The sequence below is a fragment of the Miscanthus floridulus genome, chromosome 8 (genome assembly GCF_019320115.1).
Source record: "Miscanthus floridulus cultivar M001 chromosome 8, ASM1932011v1, whole genome shotgun sequence".
Taxonomy (NCBI): Eukaryota; Viridiplantae; Streptophyta; class Magnoliopsida; order Poales; family Poaceae; genus Miscanthus; species Miscanthus floridulus.
The window spans coordinates 8,307,824-8,327,506 of NC_089587.1; the positions used below are offsets into that span (position 1 = coordinate 8,307,824).

Genomic DNA, 19,683 nt, shown 5'->3' on the forward strand with positions numbered 1-19,683 from the left:
GAAACCAGGACAGGCACCACCGTCCCTGGGCGGTGCACCGCCCTAATTTTCGTGAGAGAAGAGATTTCGGGGTGTTGGCCGGGGTGGCACCGCCACCTATCCGGTGACCGTCTGACCAGTCAACTAGCCACCTGGGCATCTCATGATTTAACGCCGAGCCTTGGATCTATTTTTTAAAATGAGTTGAGGAGTCTATCCATAGAAATCAGAGCTGCTGGCCGTCTTTAGTCTCAAGGCATACCACGGCCCGGAGCTCCCTCCGCGCTGGGTGCGGCTCTGCTGCTTATCTGTTCCTGTTCGTGTGGAAGCATGTATACATGCCCGAGTTCATGCACCAATCTCGTAGCTTGCATGTCTTCCAATAATTAACTTGCGTACGGACTATTTGTTGCTTTGCTGATGGAAATACAGTAATAAACGTAACCGTTTACGTGTCCGCCCATATTCTCTCGTTGATCTGCTTGATCGTCATGCTCTCCGTGTCTCATTCACGCTCGGTCATCGTGGTCAGTCCCGGCGAGAGTCTCACAAGAGTTTCATTTACATTTAATAACCTGTCACATATACAATTTTGATGACATGGTAGCGTTTTAATAAAGAGAGAAGAATTGAGTTCTATGGGGATAAAACTATTTTTGTATGATTACCAACTCTCTATGAGTCACAGAATTAAATGTCTATGAAGCCATCGAATAAAACTTTGCATTGAGAGTTTCATCCAAGTTTTATTTCATTCTATATGACATGTCAGTCTTGAAAACAATGAAATGAACGTTCCAGATTCTAACACACCCGTATTTTGGAAACAGTGTAGAAGAATTTTATCCCTATAAAACTCTCTCTACTTCCATAAAACTTTTATCCTTTTAGAGATTGGCCTGGGACTGACATGAAGGACTTGAATCATCATGGGACCGAGTAAATTAATCCTACTCAGGCTCGGCATCATGATCGTGGTGGACTCGGATTAGCATGGGACCGAGGGTTGCCTCGAGCGCAGCAAATTGATCTGGGAGAACCGCAGACGGATTGCAATTTGGAACCGCACGGTGATGACCTTTAACCTTTTCGTTTGGCTTATAAGCCATATTTTTTTCAGGCAACGAATAATATTTTTTTCTCACAATAAATCAATTAACAGTACTTTTAGCCATGACTTATCAGCCAAGCGAACAGAGCACCTAATTCCGCCTCATTCCACGTGCAGCAGCCACCAGCCAGAAATTTTTCACCGCCTTCGCTAGAACCGCAGCGGCTCTTGACTTGGTGGCTCGCCGAAAATCGTACTTCTGGTTCGAACTTCAACTTCGCCTTGGACATAGATTTTTTTTGATACAATCGCCTTGGACATAGATTGATCCCCGCCGGAACACGATTTTGATTTTGAGGTTCGTCAAACTCTTGGTTGCAAAATTGCCAAAAGCCTCTACCTGGCATAATCCATTTATTAACTGCATATTTCATATTCATTCATTTAATTTGCTAGAGATATAGCAGAACGCTTATTTCTTTTTAATAGGAGATTCAACCTCAATTGCTTTCTTCATTGACTTGATATAATTGTTACAATCGACTTTTGTCATGGACTTTTTCTCTGGATCTGGGTTCTCATCAGAGAAACATTCACAATTATAGAGGCAGCACTGTCGATAATTATTATTTTCTCTAAATATTCTCACAATATGAGATTATATTATATCTTTGCCATTTCTCGAACAAAAGATAATTCATTGTTTTGGGTTCTAAACACTGATGATGTGTGCGCATAGTGTGCGGGTTCCATCTTCATGATGACCTTCTTCGTGAGGCGCATCCTTCTTCGTGAGGTGATCCGTGATTGACGGACGCACACGGACATCCTGCTCGAGCCCGCCGCCGCCGATGTAATGGCCTCCTTGCCTCCCTCCCGTCCGTTCCCCGCGGACTCTGTGCCGTGAGGCGAAGAAGGAGATCATGGTGGCGTCGGCGCAAGCACGTGAAGGAGTCGAGTGACGTGGACTCGCTGGATGCGGGAAGGGGCGGCCACGATGCCTCTCTCAATCTGCTTCTTCCTGGTGCGCCTCGCCGTCTCCGGCGAGAACTAGCTTGCCTGCGAACACGACCACAAGAAGGTAAGCCTTCGATCAACTCCCTCTGTTTCTTCCCAACCGGGAATCCGCGATTGCGTGGGTTTTGGTTTTGGGACTGCTTGTTGTTGCACGCGTTTCTCAATGAACGTATTGCATCTTGATTCTTGTTTCACCCTGTTCGAGTCTGCTGGAATGGCGTCGAAGGGTGCTGACAATACATCATTTGGCTTCAAGTTTGGAGGAATATTTTCTCTTATGATCATTTTTCTTCTGTAAAAGTAATATTTGACATTGAAATATTTATGGTGCCAAGCGCCCAGGGACGCGCCATTATCACAATATGAGAGAAGAGAAGGGAGTAGTGGCGGACCCAAGATTTCAAACTTGGGTATGCCCAAACCCCAAGCTAAAGAAAATATATTACAAATTGAGCCAAGATCAAAGAAGAACTATATCATACATATGAGCATCTTATACATATGTGGCAAAATATTGGGTATGCCCGGGAATACCCGGGCACAACACCAGGTCCGCCCATGAAAGGGAGAGTACATTTCTATACCAGAAATAACCCTAGTACAGGGCAACACTAAAAAAAAAGAGGGAACACTCCACAATCAGCGATGCAATGGTAGGACCCGCCGGCCGAATCAACGGCCAGGATAGACCGTGCACGCGCATATACTTGCGGCGCTGCTTTTCCCGTCCGCAGACCCGCACCCATCCGCTCTTCTTCTTCCGCACCCCTCCCTACCCTACCGCAAATACGCGCAAATCCACTTCTTCTCCCCTTCACTTTCTCCTCTTCCCAAATCTATTCTCCGGAAGTACCTCAACCGAATCGAGCTTCCTTTGGCCAAATCGCGACCCAAGCAGCCAGATCGGCGAATCCATGGCCGCCACCGCCGCCGCTTGGTGAGCTCCGATGTTCGCAGTGCCACCCGTGGACGCTGGGCGCGTGTTGCTGAAGGTCGCCGTCTAGTCGGACCGGGGGCGCTGTGCCTTTGCTGGGTACGCCGTTGGTCCTTGTCTGGGTCGCAGCCATGGTTCGTTGCTTTTTTTATTCGATTTATTTATTTAGAGTTCATTTTCGATTCGATTTTTGGATCTTTGGCCGTTTTCTTTTTCCCTTCTCTTTGGCGGGCGCTCCTATTATCCTTTGCAGGCTGTACAGATTTAACTCCACCGCTTTTATATTCATATTCATATTATATTATTATCCTTTGCAGGCTGTATGGATCTAAGTCTCCGCCGTATAAGTAAACTTGAATCGAGCGTGGGGCATATGGACTCCGAAGGGAGCGCGGTAGAACTGATGGCAGAACAAAATTTTGAATATATAAATATATATAATAAAATAATAAGGTATAGATTTGTTCGAATCTGATCCACATACGAAATTTTTTGGTTGTTGCTAGTATGATACCGATCGGTATCGGGTCTCAATTCCGAGTCGGAGTATTGTGCTTGCCCTTGTATTCTTACTACTTATATACGTGTGGACGCGCAGGGCTGGATAGAGCAGATTGAAGGCAGTCAGGATTAATAAGGACGGATATATGACCAGGCTGGATAGAGCAGATTGAAGGCAGTCAGGATTAATAAGGACGGATATATGAACCAGCCGATCTCCAAACGACGCCGTCCAGTGGTGCCGGACGTCGGCAGTGGCAGCATGATTCCAGATGAGGTGCTGCTGTTGGAGATCCTTGTGCGCCTTCCTGTGAAGTCCCTTGTGCGCTTCAAATCCGTCTGCAAGGCGTGGTGCGCCAACATAGCCAGCCCTCATTTCGTCCGCCTGCACTTGGAGCTTGCAAGAGCTAGCTCATCATCCATGGTCCTAGTCCTCCGGAAGTACCAGCCGGAACCGACGAAGGTGGCCTCTCGGTTTGTGCACATCTACAGCTTCCAGCCAGCAGCGCAGAGCAAGGTCGCCAAGCTCATTATGATGAACAAGCCTTGTCCCAATGGCATCCCACGATTCACCATCCCCCTGCACTGCGACGGACTGGTTCTGATCCCCAGCGTCACAGGGCACATATTCGTGTGCAACCCGGCCACCAAGGAGTTTGTCGAGTTGCCGCCGGGCACCCGGAATGTGTCGTTGGACCAAAGGGTCGCCTTTGGCTTCGATCCTTCCAGTGGTACGTATAAGGTGGCTAGGCACTTCTTGCGCTCATACAGTAAAGGACAAAAACGTACAGAATATGACGTTGGACATGAGGTCTTGACGTTTGGTGATGGCATAGAGACGTTGGAATGGAAAGCCACCATTGATCCACCTTACCCTATCAACGCCAGGACTCCTATTTGCTTGCCAGGATTCTTCTATTGGAGTGCGGTCCAGTCCGTGGCTGACGTTGACCACGGCAAGCTCGCCACAGATGTTATCCTTCGATTCAGCATGCGCGATGATACGTTCACTGTGCACCCCAATCCTCCATGCAGGAGCTGCCTAAGTCCCAATGACCTTATGTGTGAGCTAAGTGGCAAGCTGTGCTATGTCCACTCCCCCTCCCCGTGCGAAGTCTCCATTTGGTTAGCACAAGATGGACAAAACATAATAACATGGTCACTACGTTGTCGTGTCAATCTGCCCATACCAAGGATTCTTCGTGTTTATGCTTGTGCTTCAGCTGATCAAGGCACGGTATTCCTCTCCGTGGATGCCCGGCACCTTTTCAAGTGCAACCTCCATGATGGATCTCTTGAAACAGTAGTCAGTATGCCATATGGCTTGTTGTATGACCACGGGGAAGGGGTAAATTTCGTCATTGGTTCACGCCCTTTTTCGCATTTAATGGTGCCATATGTGGAATCTTTGCTGCGTATTGAACCATGCTAGCCAGTTGACTGTATGGCCCCGTTCGGCTTGCTGAAACTTGGCTGAATTGGCTGAAAAACACTGTTATGGCTGAATTGTTGTGAGAGAAAAACACTGTTCCGGCTGAAAAAACAAGCTGAATAGTGCGGATTATAAGGTAAGCCGAATGGGGCCTATGTTATTAATACCAATAAAAGAAAGGGTATGTTTGAATGCGTCTTGTATGTTATCAATAGATGTGGGTGTGTTGTAAGCTGTTTGTAACAAAATTACTATCCTCTTTTTTTGACAAACAACAATTAATTCATATGTGTTCTCTCTCTCTCTCAATGTTAACACGAGCAACGCTGTAGCACCTGATTCACCAGATGTGTTGTCTGATGCGGAATCAGTAGTCCAAGTGGATGCCACTTTTGGAGTGGGATGTGCAGCAGCCCGAAAATCATTGAGTGTATCATTCAATGTATGAAAAAATGTACTGTGTATTTCAAAGACATAATTAGTCTGTACCATGTAATATATTCATGTTTTCTTATGCAGAGATCATCCTTCGCACCGGGTTGTGGCTACATGACTTTGAGGGCAGTGGCGGAGCTTGGACCTAAATCCAGCAGGGGGCAATCATTAAAGAACAAGGCTAATCTTTAGTTTTTATCAAGCCAAAATGGCTGCAACTAATGAAGTTTACACAAGTTTAGGGGTGGCCATGGCCCCTGTTGGCCTGTGAGAAGCTATTGGCCTGTGAGAAGCTCCGCCACTGTTTGAGGGTTGGATCTACAACACCACAAAAATCATGGTGTGTACCTTAGTAAGAAACTTTCTGTTGTTGCTGTGTTACAAAAAAAAGTGCATGATCTCTACCAGCAGTCATTCATGTTTACGCAATAATGATGTTTTCATGCAGGGTTCATCTTACACAGCAGAATGCGATGAGTCCTTAAAGCCAGCAGTTGGCACGACATATGAGGATATTGAATCAGCCAGAGAGTTCTACAAAGCCTATGCTGCACATGTTGGGTTTCCGGTACATGTCGGTCAGCACAAAGCAAAGAATGGATTGCTGATAAATAAGTGTTTCTATTGCTCAAGGGAAGGGTTCCGTAAGGCTAAAGATGAGACACAATCTGAACCTGTGCGCAGCGGGAGAAGGAAGTGTGAAAAAAAAATCACTCGATGTGGCTGCCTGGCAATGGTTGCTATCAAAGGAAAGTAAGTACATCATAACCACTTTTGTAGAACAGCACACACATGCAATTGTCACACCTAATAAACAACATCTCATAAGATCAAATAGAGAAGTTGGTGAAAAGGAATACATTGTTCAATTTCCACAGGGCTAGCATTGGCACATCAAATGCATACTGTTTCCTTTGTGCCGGCCTTGGTGGGTTTGAGAATGTTGGGTGCATATTGGAAGGACCTACAAGAATTACCACGGGAAGTTAAGGAGTTTGGTAAAGTCATCTAAGGCCAGTCTCACAGCCTGTTCGCTTGTTTGTTTCAACCGGGGCTTATTAGGCATGGTACAGTATTTTTCTCACAACAAATCAGCCGTACAAACTAGCACAAGCGGCTTATAGACCAGCCGAACAGGCTATCAATGGATAGTTTCATGACGTTGTTTCCAAGACTGCCATGTCATATAAAATGAAAAGAAACTTGGATGAAACACCCTCCCTCAATGCAAAGTTTCATTCTAGAGTTTTACAGGCATTTAATTTCATGACTCAGAGAGTTGGTAATCGTGCCAAGAGTACACTGTCATATCATCTAAAATACCTATGTGGCAACCTATTTAATGCAAATGAAAATCACATGAAACTCCCATTGAGACTGGCCTAACGCTCAAGTGTCATCTAACTGCATTTATGGAATAAAATGCATCACCAACTTGGTTGAGTAAAAGTCAGATGAAAGCACCCATCGGTAATATTTCTTAATGGCAATGCAGAGCTCGAGTCGAGTGTGTCTTTTAACTTGTAGTATGGACAAATCATTCGTTCACAACGTAATTTTCATCCATTCAGCTCCTTGCCTAACTTAAGCAGGGAAAGAATCGAAGGTTTCCAAGGCTACTGAATCTATGATACACACTCAGATACTTTTATAAAAATGTAATTTTATTAAGAATTGACAAGATTAATGGAACTGTAACTAAAGAACAATTTTTTTTGTTTGGATTAGAATATTTCACTTATTACATTAGGCCCATGGATTTCTGTCACTTATTACAACTGAACAGTACTGCATGTTCAGTCTAATTCTCAAAGTCCTTGGTGCTGCAGATTCAGGGGCTCACTTAGTAATGTGATTGGTAGTGCAGACCGATACCCTTTCTTCAGACAATTTCTGGAGCAATGTAGTGTGTGTTCCAAAAATTATCTAAGCCTGCAATCACTTAAATAGTCACTTGTCAAATTTTGGAAGTACATGGTGTTGCTGAATAGAGAACAAATACCTATCGGTAAAATATAATTCATAGTCACAACTGATGACGTAATATTGTGTTAGTTACTGATCAATTTTTCTATCCTTTCTTGTGACAACAACCTGCATCATACATGGCTGCTATGTTCTGTAGTGTTTAAAAAATGGTATGAGGATGCCCCAAAAAAGGAATATATTGATACTAGTTAAAAAAATTGGTATGAGGATGCCCCAAAAAAGGAATATGTTGATACGTGCTTCACAAATATTTATGTGGAACCTGGTACAGCAGGAAGGGATGTGAACACCTTTTTTTTTAATTCAATGTGAGCACCTATTGTGGAAAACAAATATATGTTTGGAGAAATCATAGGTCTATCTATCTGCTGTAAGTTCCATTTGTTTGAGAAATTTCTAACTACCTGTAGTGAACTAATCCAAGCCATGGTCACTTACTGAGGATTTGACCTACTTGGAGAAACGCAAACAAATTTCAACCGTAGCAAAATCCAAAGAAGAAACATCTTCTTTCAAGCAAATGTGACTGGAATGTCAACAAGTTAAATGGCTGCATGTAGTGTTACCAAGCCAAGCACCTGCATGGGTCGAGATGGAGGACCAATGCATTATCAGAACTAAAAAAAATCCTAGGACATGGACTCCACTTGCACGACCTCCAAGCTGTTACCCCGAATTCAAATCAACACATAATCCTCAACAGAAGTAGATCTAGAGTATTCTCAGCTCCTTCGATTTGGACTGGAGTGGGTGAGCAACCGTCACCCAGATCGGAGCTAGTGAGCTAGGGCGTGATTGGTTCTCTTGGCTAGGCAGCCAGAGTCTGACTTGAAAATTGTAGTGATAGTTCTTTTTTCAGCCTATGCATAGGGTAGCGCGTGCTCACTCCTCAGCTCATGTTCGATGAAATGCTCCAATGGCTGCATTTGCAAGTCGGTAGTGGGTGCCTCCAGTTACATTGACATGTTCGACCGGATTTCTTGTCCAGAGAGTAGCGTGGTCCTGTTGGTGGCGGACTATCAGCTGCCTGCTAGTTGGATGTTGTATTAATTTTTTTTTTTCGAAAAGCAGTTGGATGTTGTATTAGGATAATGCTGTGGGTTAGTCGAAAACAAATGCTGCAGATGGCTTTTGCCTTGGTCGTATATATACGGAAGTTCACTAGTTTCTGTAAGTCCAACTGTACGAGTTTACATTACATAAGGAAGATGGCTTGTACCATTCTACATACTTGTTAGCATTTTCTGCCCTTCTTATTGGTCTTGTGTTGTCTTTCGGTTCCTTTTTCTGAACAGGGGTACAAAGATGCACTTATGGAAGTCCAGGCTTTAAGAGTGAACTGCACTGCTTAGCTCAAGAGGCGTGAAGCCCTTGGATTGCACATTACAGGTCTTAAGAAATGTTAACCACTCCAGTCATGTCTGCAAGTTTAAACAGTCTCTTGTTCTTATGACACTGTAAATTATGCAATAGCTAGTCATTTACTTACCTTCTTGAGGTCAGGAGAAATGAGTAATTGTTTGTATGCAGATAATGAGCGATTAAGAAGAGTGTACACAGAAACTTTGTTCAAGTTTACCAACCAGGTAGGTTGCTACTATGTGCATTTATAAGGTGGTAAAATGTAGTAGTCAGATGATGTCACAACTAATTTAATTGGTATATTTCAAGGCTCACAAGTACCGTTTTCACCTATGTTCTGAAGTTAATTGAGAACAGGGTCTTCATTCCATGGGAACAGTTTCAACTGATGCTTATGTGTTGTTGATTGCCTAATTCTTCTGTAGTTTGGTTCTTTTTTTTTCGTTTGCTGGGAATGTGGAGCCAGTACAAGGATATGTATTATTATGGGATTTCAAAGTTCTCAACATTTGTTCAAGGACGTTGTGATGTCTAGGAATGTGGGGTTGTTTTATCATATGATATGCACTTTGGTTTAAAGCAGAGCCTATACTTCAAGTACGGCTACATCAACTTTTGCTATACACCATGATATCATCCTTGGTTTAAAAGCTTTTTTGCTTTGCTGTAGGCGTGCCTCAGGCAGAGCTAAGTCCTCTTTCAGTACGGATCCAGGTATCATATAACTATTTATGCAGGGAAAATGGAGCACGTGCTACTTAAAGACATCACTCCAGACTCCATTAAGCAACAATCGGAGTACAAGCAGTCAGATTTTGTGAGAACCTTAACATTGAAACTCCATCGCAGCCACTTTGGATTCATCTGGTGCTACTAGATCAAGGGCCCATTTGGGAGAGCTCCAGCTCCAGCTCTCCCAAACCAGATCCGGAGCACCAGATCCACCGTTGAGCAGCTCCACCGTGGATCTCGGATCCCGCTATTGTTGAAAAAAGTGTTTGGGAGAGCTCCACGGTGGATCTGCTGGGCCGGCCCAACAGCCATCCAATTACAGCCCATGAATGAGTGCTCTTCTTCCTCTCTTTGTCTCACTGACACCTTGGACCCGCGCGCCAGTTTCCTCATCTCGTCTTCCGTCTCGTTTCTCTCACGCAGAGGCCGCGACCATGGCGGGGAGGGCGCAGGGAAGGCGTGCGCGACCGCGGTGTGGGGGCAGAGCCGGGGCGTGTGGCCAGCGGCGGGCCAGCGCATCAGGCGTGAGCATGCGTGGAGCTGGGCCGTCCCGGCTGGACTCGGTGTTGCTGGTGGCGAGGAGTGGAGCGGCCAGGCGCGGGCCGCGCGGAGCTAGGCGAGCGCGGCGGGGCCAGAGCAACTGGCGCGGCTGCGCACGGTGAGGCCGCGGCGAGTGCGACTGGCATCGGGGCCGGCGCGGTGGAGCTGCGGCGAGCACATCCAGGCAGCGGGGCGAGCACTGCAGGGTGAGGCCATGGCCGCGGCGTTGGAAGGCTTCGGAGAAAAGAAAAGAGACTCAACGAACCGTCATTTTTATGTAACGAGTGGCATTGTGGGTAATTTTGTCCAACTCCACAGATCCATGAGTTTTCAGAGCACCTCAGGAAATCCATGGATCTGGGTCTCAGAACTGGAGTTTTGGTGGATCTGGAGTTGATGTGGCGGAGGTGTTTGGCTAAAAAATTCAGATCCGGAGCTGTTTTTTTTTTGTGAATCTGGAGCACCTGGAGCTGTCCCAGACAGGCCCCAAGAGGTAGACATTGCTCAGACTACAGGTTGTACATGTTATACTTTTTGTTGTCTTATTAATAACTATGTGAGTCTCTTATAATACGGCAGGGAAAAGCTATGGCAGGTCAGGTTCCGCAAAGGTGGATCTCTCTCTTTAAGGAACAAGTCAACGAAGATTCTGTGTAGCACATCAAGTAATTTCAGATCTGTAATGGTCGGCCCACATATCGACCAGTAGATCATCCATATATGATGCCATTTACTGCTCATACAAGAGTACATGAGGTGAGGTTGGTGCCAGATACATTTCCAAATTCCAATGTACGCCTGCAGACCAGTTGGGTTGATGTTCTTCACACCCGGATTAATAAAGCTGAATATACCTAAGGTAATATGCCTTACAAACCCTGTTTTCATATGCCCTTCTGCATAGTTCTTACACCTATTATATTAATTCTTCTATGTAGATACTCTTGGAATTCTGGCAGGTTCGTCACACATTAAGAAGCAGAATACTAGCAAAGGCATAAAACCACTACACAATGTATACATAATTGATGAAAAGTATGTATCCTTTGTAAAGCACCTCATGTCCTTCCTACTAAGTTCAAAGATCCTTTGTATGCCAGTCTAATGTTTCTAAATATAATGTAGAGAGAAAAAGGCAGTGGTTCCTCTGTGGGATCAACTGTCTCATACCTTCGATGTTGAGAAATATACATGCAGATGGCATCTAATGGGCTAGTTGTCATCCTTTTTGCTGGAATGACAGCTAAACTATTTGAAGGTGTGCTATGTTATGCCTCTTGAATCTTTCCTATGCACAGCCTATTCTTTTTAGGGATTTCAGTCATTATTCACTTCCCCATATTGTTGACTGTAGGTAACCTCTCGCTGCAAGGTTCCTTCGTATGCAGGTTTTATGTAAACTCCATGCTTCCAGAGGTTCTGGCATTGCAGAATAGGTGTGTATCAATGTCAACTATGTTTCCCTCTGCATGGCCATATACAGTTTCCATGCTGTTACTGCTCTGATCGATGCCCCTAAACTTTGAAAGTGATATAGCTTCACATACCTAGGATAGTATTGCAGATATACATGTTATTATATACTACCTCTGTCCCCAAAAGAATGCAATTCTAGCACAGTGTCACGTTTTAGTACCTTAAGTTTGACCAATTATAAATAGAAAAGTATCCATCTTTATGATACCAAATAAATACCATCAGATTAATTATGAAATGTATTTTCATAATAAATTAATTTAAAGACATAACTGTGAATGTTATTCACTAAAAACTTGGTCAAACGTGACCGACTTTTCGTGGCACGCAACCCATAGTTGCATTCTTTTCAGGACGAAGGTAGTAATTATATTGTTGAGCATGCTCCCTCTGCAACACCTTTGGTTCTATAAGCATGCCCACATGGCATGGTCCAGCACCATCTCTGATTGAACCAACAACGGTCACGGTTGCTGAACTCGCTAAATTCAATAACCCACGCCTTATCTATGTATATGTTTGGTATAAAAACCTATCAAGTTTTTGTATTAATCAAACATGGTGGTACTTGGCTTGCACTGTCACTGGGTGTAAGAAAACAGTAAAGTCACTTCCCGTGGATGGGTACAAATGCACTGGCTCCACATGTACAGGCACAAATGGGAATCCAAGGTACAACACTATAGCCTACCATGCATGCTGAATTTTATGTTACTAGGTGCTTACTGCTTTATTGTGATTTCTATAATAGAAGTAAAAATATATTCCTTACATTATATAGGCTGCAAAATTGTCCTACACAGAAGATATTGTGATTTGTATAATAGAAGCAAGAATGCATTACTAAAATTATATAAACTACAAAAATGTCCTGCACAAAAGATGCCATCATGTCCCTATTTTTTACTTAAACAGGGGATCACGGTTCTAGTTATGATGGCAACTTATATCCGATTCTGTCCCTGCAGGTATCGGCTTGCTATTCTGGTGAGTGATCCCATTGACCCACCAAATGGAGATGAACCACCAACAGTAGAAATGGTCCTGTTTGGAACAACAGCTGAGGAAAATGCACTTATAAATGCTGGTAGTGGTTTTTGCGCCTTTGTTCCAACCCGAATCAGAGGCCTTTATGGAAAACAATATGAGGTAAGGATCAGTGTCTCTCCCCTGTCGTTACAACTTACAAAGGCCAGATATCGCATACCAGGTCGATGCTATTCTTGGTGTTCCTACCATTGCATTGACGGGACTGCCATCGCATGCTGAGAGTAAGTGCATCCTATGTAAGTTTCACAGTCCCCATTGCATTATATGTTGCAGAACTCATCACACCAGTAAAGACATTTCCTCAGCTTCTATTAAAGACAGAAAACATCATAAATATCAGCTAACTATGTTAATACTATGTTTGCCTGTTGTTTCACGATCCTAAGGATGCAGCCCCCCAAACCATTACGGATACATACACCTGATCCTAACAGGGTTTGTCCTCTAATAGGTTCCCATATATAAGCCATAATATCTGTAGGCCTTGCTACGTACAGCTATTTTGCATCAGTGTCCCGCTAGGGATCCCTGTAAGATTACCCCTAACCAAACTAGCAACTGTTTTCTCATGGCCATATTTTATTTAATAATAATTAAATAATTCCTAGGCCCATATTGAATTGCTACGGTGCTTTATAGTTTTAATCCAGTACTAGATTTTGACTTTTGTTGAGTCAACTTAAATAGGTAAACCATGTGTGCACCTATTTAGAAGTTGAAAGAGACTATGGGTGTGCCGCGCGCGCCGCCGCCGAGCCGTGGCGAGCGTGCGTTGCGATGCGTGCGTGCACGTGCGCGATTAATTTTGCCACTCGGGTCGATTACTGGATGGAGTAACGTACGGAGTCAGAATACGAACCGCAAGATGTGGATCCTTCCCGTAACCTGCGGTTCTGCTCGAACGGAGGAACGGTGAGTCGCGGCTATCCGCGCATGGAGATCTGCGGCGCGGCACGGTCCTACCCTCCCGTAACTCGCGTGTGTCCATGGACTTCTGGAACTCCTGTGCTACTTAACTCTAGGCTCCAGCCCGATGCTCTCACGTACTCAACACAACACATAGGCGCCACCCTCTCCGTCGAACCACCACCGAGCCTTCCCCGTCATAACCTCTGCGCGCACAGAGACTTGGGAGAGCAGGCCTCTGGAACCATCGTCCACATCTGCGACACCTGCTCGAGTGTGTGCGGGTGATCAGGTTTTTGGGGAGCGCCGCTGCGACTGCTCGTTTTCCGCTACCGTGACTGCTCGTTTTCGTCGACCTCGTCGGATCTTCCTGGTGCGTGCACGCCATCGTTGATCGTCTTCTTCCTGGTGTCCGTCCGAGTCGAGGAGTTGCACTGCGAACATCTTCATGCATCGGCTGTGGTCCGCGACTTCAAGCAACTTACTATGCCTAGTGAGAAAGGAGCAACCAGTGCCTTGAGCATGGGTCCCTCCGCTGGGTACAATTCCTTACTCAAAATCGTGATACTTAATTTTAGAGTAAGGTGCACTGGCGGTCCTCGAACTTGATCGGCTGTGTCATCCCGGTCCCTAAACTCATAAATCGACCGTTCAAGTCCTCAAACTTGTTCATCTGTGTCATCCCGGTTCCTAAACTCTCAAATCGCTCGTTTAGGTCCTAACTTGTTCGGCCGTACCATCTAGGTTCCAAAACTTCCAAATCACCCATTTAGGTCCTCAAACTTATTCAGTTGTGTCCTATCGGTCCCTAAATACTGTAAACTTGTAAATTCAATATATAATTATAGAACTGTCTAAAACTAATAAATCTAATTTTGTTAGACTTCTGATAACATGTACTTTAAATTATCATTGTGAGTTGGTATTTTCTCAAGTTATCTGACTGCCGAGCTACTCAGGGTTGCTGTTTCAGATTTCATGTATAAAGTTGAATATCTGACAGAAAAGACAGGTGCTATAAGGTCCTTCTTGCCCTTGTATATTAGTGCTAAACTGCTAACATAATTATTCAGTAGCAGATAAGTTCTTAGTTGCTGTGGTGACAATGGCTGAGTCCAGTGATAATAATCATCTAACTGAAGACCCTTTTCATATGCATATGTTCTGTGACCCAATTGCCATTCTTATGTTTATGTGCTACATACACCCCAAGTCCGCTTGAAAGCATCTGCAGTCTACTACCCACTAAACACTGGAAATTTGTTTTTGTCCACATTCATCTTGCAGACTTTCAGTGATGATCTCCCAAAACATGAATGTGAAGAGTGTCATGACAATATGCTTCCCTTGCTAGCATGCCATTTCCGCCGTCCACGAGGCCATGATGCCAGATCTGGCAAATGTGTCAACTTGCTCCATTGCTGATGCCATGGCATGTGCAACCATTTGCACTCTGTTGTTCTGTTCTTCATATCTGCTTTTCGATCTGCTCAGCTGCTAGAATTTCATAGCCCATGTGAGTGACTAATGTGTCAGGGAGGAGGGAGCAACAGTTACTTCAGTTATGCACTCTGATGCAACAATGTGAGTTCACATTTTTTTTGGCCACAAGAAAAGGCACCTTCTATTTTTTTTAAGGTGCATCCTTAGTCCCGATGGTACTTTCTTTTTGTTTAATGTGTGTTCCTGAGTGAGCCAACATTGCTGTACTTCAGAAACTTAAGGTGCATGAACCTCTGATATAGCGGTTGATGTACTGGTCTGTAGACAGTACCCAGGAGGAACTCTTGTGTGAATGTAGACAGGGCTAGATGGGAGAACCATGCTACATTTATATAATCCTTTATTCCTTTTTTGAGTAGGGGACCAATTCTTTCAACACTAATCTAACGTGGATTGTCTGAAAGAATTTATCATGCCGATGCTTCCTTCTTTGAGTAGGGGACCAATGCCTACTTTAGTTATGCAATAATTCCTCATTAGTAAACTGAGCTTGATCAAGTACTTTGAAATACTTTACTACTACCTGAAACATGATTCTAATTGTTCTAATATAGCACATCTCCATTTTCTCAGAACTAACGTATTCTTTTTCACAGGTAAAAGCGTAGCAAGAACTGTGCTTTCAATAGTTGTATAGACATGGGAGATATGAAGCATAACCAAGGTTTGAACGCTGATATTGACCCCATAACCCCCAAATAAAGAAAGAAGATTCAAAGATTAGTAAATGATCTTAAGCAGAAAAAAGGTATCATTTGTGAATGATTAACACCAGAAAGAAAACTGAGGAATAAACAATGTGAAACCGTGTATATACAATATCTGAGCACCTTCTGTTTCATAGTCAAACACCAGAACTTTCAGTGTTAGTTTCGAATGCTACCTAAAGCTTAGGACTAGAGGCGTACTTCTCCAAACCATGAACTGTCAATTGGTTTGCATCAATGATGAGGTTGAAGCAAATCATGCGTGGTGGTTCAGATAAGTAGAGTAGAGTTGGTGCTGATTGCAAACATCTGGGCCCTTTGCTCATCATTAGCAGAGTGGGGGAATCTTTCATCAGTTGGATTGCACTTGCATTCTTCAGAAGTTAGTCAGGTATTTGACGTGACATGGAAAGATCAACTTATTTTTCAAAAAAAAAAGTACAATCGCTGTGTATATAATTCAGGGAACCTTTTAAGCAGTTTCACACAACTGTCTGTTAGCTAATTGTTTTATTTGTTCAGGAAATACGTCTGAACTTGGCACAATGATATTGATGTCACTAAGTTTCCATGTTCTTCCATGTAGGCACATTCCAAACTAATGAAGTATGATGTTAGTGCTGAAAGCAGCTGAGGGCTTTAGAATGTTACAGTTTATACAAGTTTAACCAGACAGTACAATCAGAATACTCTGACCAGCTGCTGTCACATGTGCTCATACCCTTTGCTTTAGTTTATGTCAAGAACGACAACATAAAGAAAACCTGCCCTCAGACTTAAACAAAAGCATCGTATCAAGCCACTGATTAGTACATTCAAACTAACCCGGTGAACATGCTAAGCCATGCTTAGACACTGATCCAACCTCATATATATTGTCAGTAGCACCCAGCAGAGGGAGCAGAAAGCAGAGGCAGAGGGAGCAAGGCAGGTCAAGCAGCAACAAGATCAGAGACATTGTGAGGCTGCAACAACTTCTGAAGAAGTGGAAGTGGCTTGCACTCTCACCAAAAGCCGGCAAGAGCAGCAGCAACCATGGTGTTCCAAAGGGTTTCTTTGCAGTGTGCGTCGGCATGGAGATGAAGAGGTTTGTGATCCCCACGGAGTACCTAGGCCACTGGGCATTTGAGGAGCTCCTGAAGGAGGCAGAGGAGGAATTCGGGTTCCAGCATGAGGGGGCTCTGAGGATCCCCTGTGATGTGAAGGTGTTTGAGGGCATCCTGAGGCTGGTGGGCAGGAAGGAGGCGGTGTGCTACTGTTATTCACAGCCTGGGATCTTATGCAGATGATGAGTTTCTTTCTCAACATCTCCTATTTTTTTTTCCATTCTTGGTTCTTGGTGTTCCATGGAGAAGAGAGGAGGAAGAGTCCACAAATTGACAGGATTTGCAAATTGATACCGGAGGATGAAATGTGGGATTCACATTCTTTTTGTGTAAGATTTTAAAATGAAGGATTTGCTCCAAGCAGATTGCGTAAATGTCTCCTTTTCTTAAGAATTCATTTCCACCTTGTTCTTTGTACTTCAACTTTAACTTTCTTTTTGTAATTGTTCAGAAGTTGAACAATACACACATAATTGATGCATCCTCCTCGCTCACCTCTTTGCAATGATGAGGTGGCAACTATCATCAGTCATTCTGTCCTTAGCTTCTTCGTTCAATATCCAATTTAGTTCAGTTTTGAAAGATAGAAAAGTTCAGTCCTGACTACCAAGAATCCTATAGGGAAGTCAATGCTTTAACTTAAGAGAGCTGTGCCTTAGAATAATATAACTTAATATACCTCTGCCTCTTGCTGCACACAGGTTGCTAAAAAATGATGCTACAGGTCTAAAGCACATTCTTTACTCTTAGGCCCCGTTCGCTTGTCTTAAATTTGGCTTGTTCGGCTTGTTTTTTCAGTCGGAACAGTGTTTTTCTCTCACAACAATTCAGCCAGAACAGTGTTTTTCAGTCAGTTTTAGACAAAATTCAGACCAGCGAACGGGGCCTTAGACTATGTTACTGAGACTCATTAAAGAGAGTTCCAGATCAAAAGAAATACATGCCGTACAATTACACATGGCATGAGCACTAGATCACAAAAAGCATGAAATCTTCTTCACATGTATTCCGACAGATATGCACTTCTCGAGACCAAGTAATCCCCGCGGATAAAAGATATTTGCAATCTTTTTTCAGTTCTGCCAGCTCAAAGAATATTATATCTTGGCCTGGTTTAGATTGCAAATTTTTGCAATCTGGACACTGTAGCACGTTTCGTTTGTATTTGACAAACTTTATCCGATCATGGACTAACTAGGCTCAAAAGATTCGTCTCGTGATTTACAACCAAACTGTGCAATTAGTTATTTTTTTTACCTACATTTAATGCTCCATGCATGCGTCCAAAAATTGATGTGATGAAGAGAGAGTGAAAAAACTTGGAATTTGGAGGTGATCTAAACAAGGCCCTTGTTGCAACTGGAAGAACAGCAGATCTCTGCCATCCTGTTTTCTGAACAAATCCGGACAGCACTTGGACAGATGACAAATGTAGGCTATCTTGGTTCTAGAGCCTGAACTGAAGACAAAGCTGAAGTGCCATTTGTGGAGAATATCAGTTATGTTTTCTTTCAATCAGTTATGTTTTCTTTCAAGGGAAGATGAATTTGAATGAAATCACTCACACTCAACTCAGGATCATCCGGCGACATGCTTGCATGCTCCGTTCCAGAACCATCTTAAGATGATCCACAGACAGTGTCACTGAAAGTGGGCCATGATGGCAAATTGTGTGCCGCTCATATATCACAATTCATAAGCATGACAAGTTTTTCAAATGCCATTAACTATTGTTGTTGATAATATGCAACAACAATAGTTACATTTTTCAAAATGTTGATAAATGTCATTAACTACTGTTGTTGAAAATATCCACAAACAGTGTCACTGAAACTGGGTTTGATGCTCAAGAATATGCAACAACACACAGAAAAAATGCCTTAAATCATGACCGGAAATCTTCATATTAACCACAGGAAAACAAAGAATGAATTATTCCTTTAATTGTTTCATGCCACCATTTTCAGAGCTCTTACAAAACAAACACTACTCCACAGATCGATTATCTACTGCTCCAAAGCTAATGCCTAATGATTTGACTGACTTGATCTAATCAAGTCAGTTTCAGCTGCAAAGAAAGAATCCTTGCATTGCACATCTTCATGGCCTGCAAATTCTGCATGACTGCGTGCATGGCTGCCTGGCTTGCTACCAAGACCTGGCCTTGGGCAATTTGGGCTCGGCCGCCGCGGTGGCTCTGCCGGTGCCGGACCGGGGGCGCCGGCGCGCCACGGCGGACTCGAGCTCGAGCGCGGCGACGGTGGCCTCGAAGTCCTCGCGGCACGGGATGCGGATGCCGGCGGCCTGCGCGAAGCCGAACTCCTCGGCGGCGCGCTCCATGAGGTCCCGGAACTCCGGCTGGCGGAGGTAGGTCGTGGGCACGACGAACCACGTACACGGCGAAGTAGCCCCTGGGCACCGCCGGCAGCTCGGCCTCGTCGAGCAGCGCGGCGCCCAGGCTGTCGTCCCCGCCGCCGCGGAGACCCCGCTCCGCCTCCTCCTGCTTCCTCTTCCTCCCCTGCAGCCTCGCCGGCGCCCGGAAGTAGCCCTTGATCGCCATCATCGCCGACGCCGACGCCGATCCAAGAACGAGACCGCCTGCTCTGCTCCTGATCTTGTCGTTCAGCTGCGCTAGTTGCTGTCTAGCTCCGAGCAGAGATCGATCAGATGGGAAATGGTGGCGTGATCGATTCAGCGCCATGCCACACCTGCCACCTGGTGGATGATGATCAAAACGGAGAGGAGAGGAGAGTGAGGGATGAAAGCATGTGTGAGCAGTGCCTTGGACTTGGAGTGTTGTTTGCAGCATGGGTATATCATGGCTGCATGCAGGTTGGTTGGGCGCGCGCCTTCTTGTGTGGACGGAGTTTGTGCTTTTTTCGAGGATGTGCTTGGATTATTAGCTGTATCCTTGCACTAAACAATGCTACTAGTAGTGTGCATGAGTAATCTACAATCAGCCT

General features: G+C 44.4%; 1 protein-coding gene and 1 pseudogene across 50 annotated transcripts; one reads left to right on the forward strand and one right to left on the reverse strand.

Moving 5' to 3' along the window:
- The first annotated feature begins 2,788 nt into the window (after positions 1-2,788).
- Positions 2,789-17,206, forward strand: LOC136475634 (auxin-induced protein X15-like). Of its 50 annotated transcripts, none has more exons than XM_066473200.1 (13): positions 2,789-3,115; positions 3,299-3,434; positions 3,580-4,830; positions 5,434-5,689; positions 5,798-8,727; positions 8,869-10,465; positions 10,552-10,831; positions 10,911-11,007; positions 11,098-11,230; positions 11,327-11,408; positions 12,044-12,120; positions 12,417-16,005; positions 16,201-16,639. In XM_066473200.1, the coding sequence occupies exons 3-4, from the start codon at positions 3,685-3,687 to the stop codon at positions 5,539-5,541; spliced, it is 1,254 nt and encodes a 417-aa protein (XP_066329297.1). In that variant the 5' UTR covers positions 2,789-3,115; positions 3,299-3,434; positions 3,580-3,684; the 3' UTR covers positions 5,542-5,689; positions 5,798-8,727; positions 8,869-10,465; positions 10,552-10,831; positions 10,911-11,007; positions 11,098-11,230; positions 11,327-11,408; positions 12,044-12,120; positions 12,417-16,005; positions 16,201-16,639. The 50 variants fall into 50 exon arrangements, 49 of the variants coding, with proteins under 49 accessions (XP_066329297.1, XP_066329298.1, XP_066329295.1 ...); XM_066473201.1 differs by having other exon boundaries at positions 12,051-12,120; XM_066473198.1 differs by having other exon boundaries at positions 8,869-8,924; positions 9,371-9,414; positions 9,550-10,465; positions 11,327-16,005.
- A 1,662-nt stretch (positions 17,207-18,868) lies between these two features.
- On the reverse strand, positions 18,869-19,421 carry LOC136468523 (uncharacterized; annotated as a pseudogene).
- Positions 19,422-19,683: the final 262 nt, after the last annotated feature.

Excerpts from the sequence above, each read along its gene's own strand:
- LOC136475634 (XM_066473173.1), top strand. The coding sequence starts at position 3,685 with ATGAACCAGCCGATCTCCAAACGACGCCGTCCAGTGGTGCCGGACGTC. Across the intron at positions 4,831-5,433 it reads TGTATGACCACGGGGAAGGG|AGATCATCCTTCGCACCGGG; the intron begins GTAAATTTCGTC and ends TTTCTTATGCAG.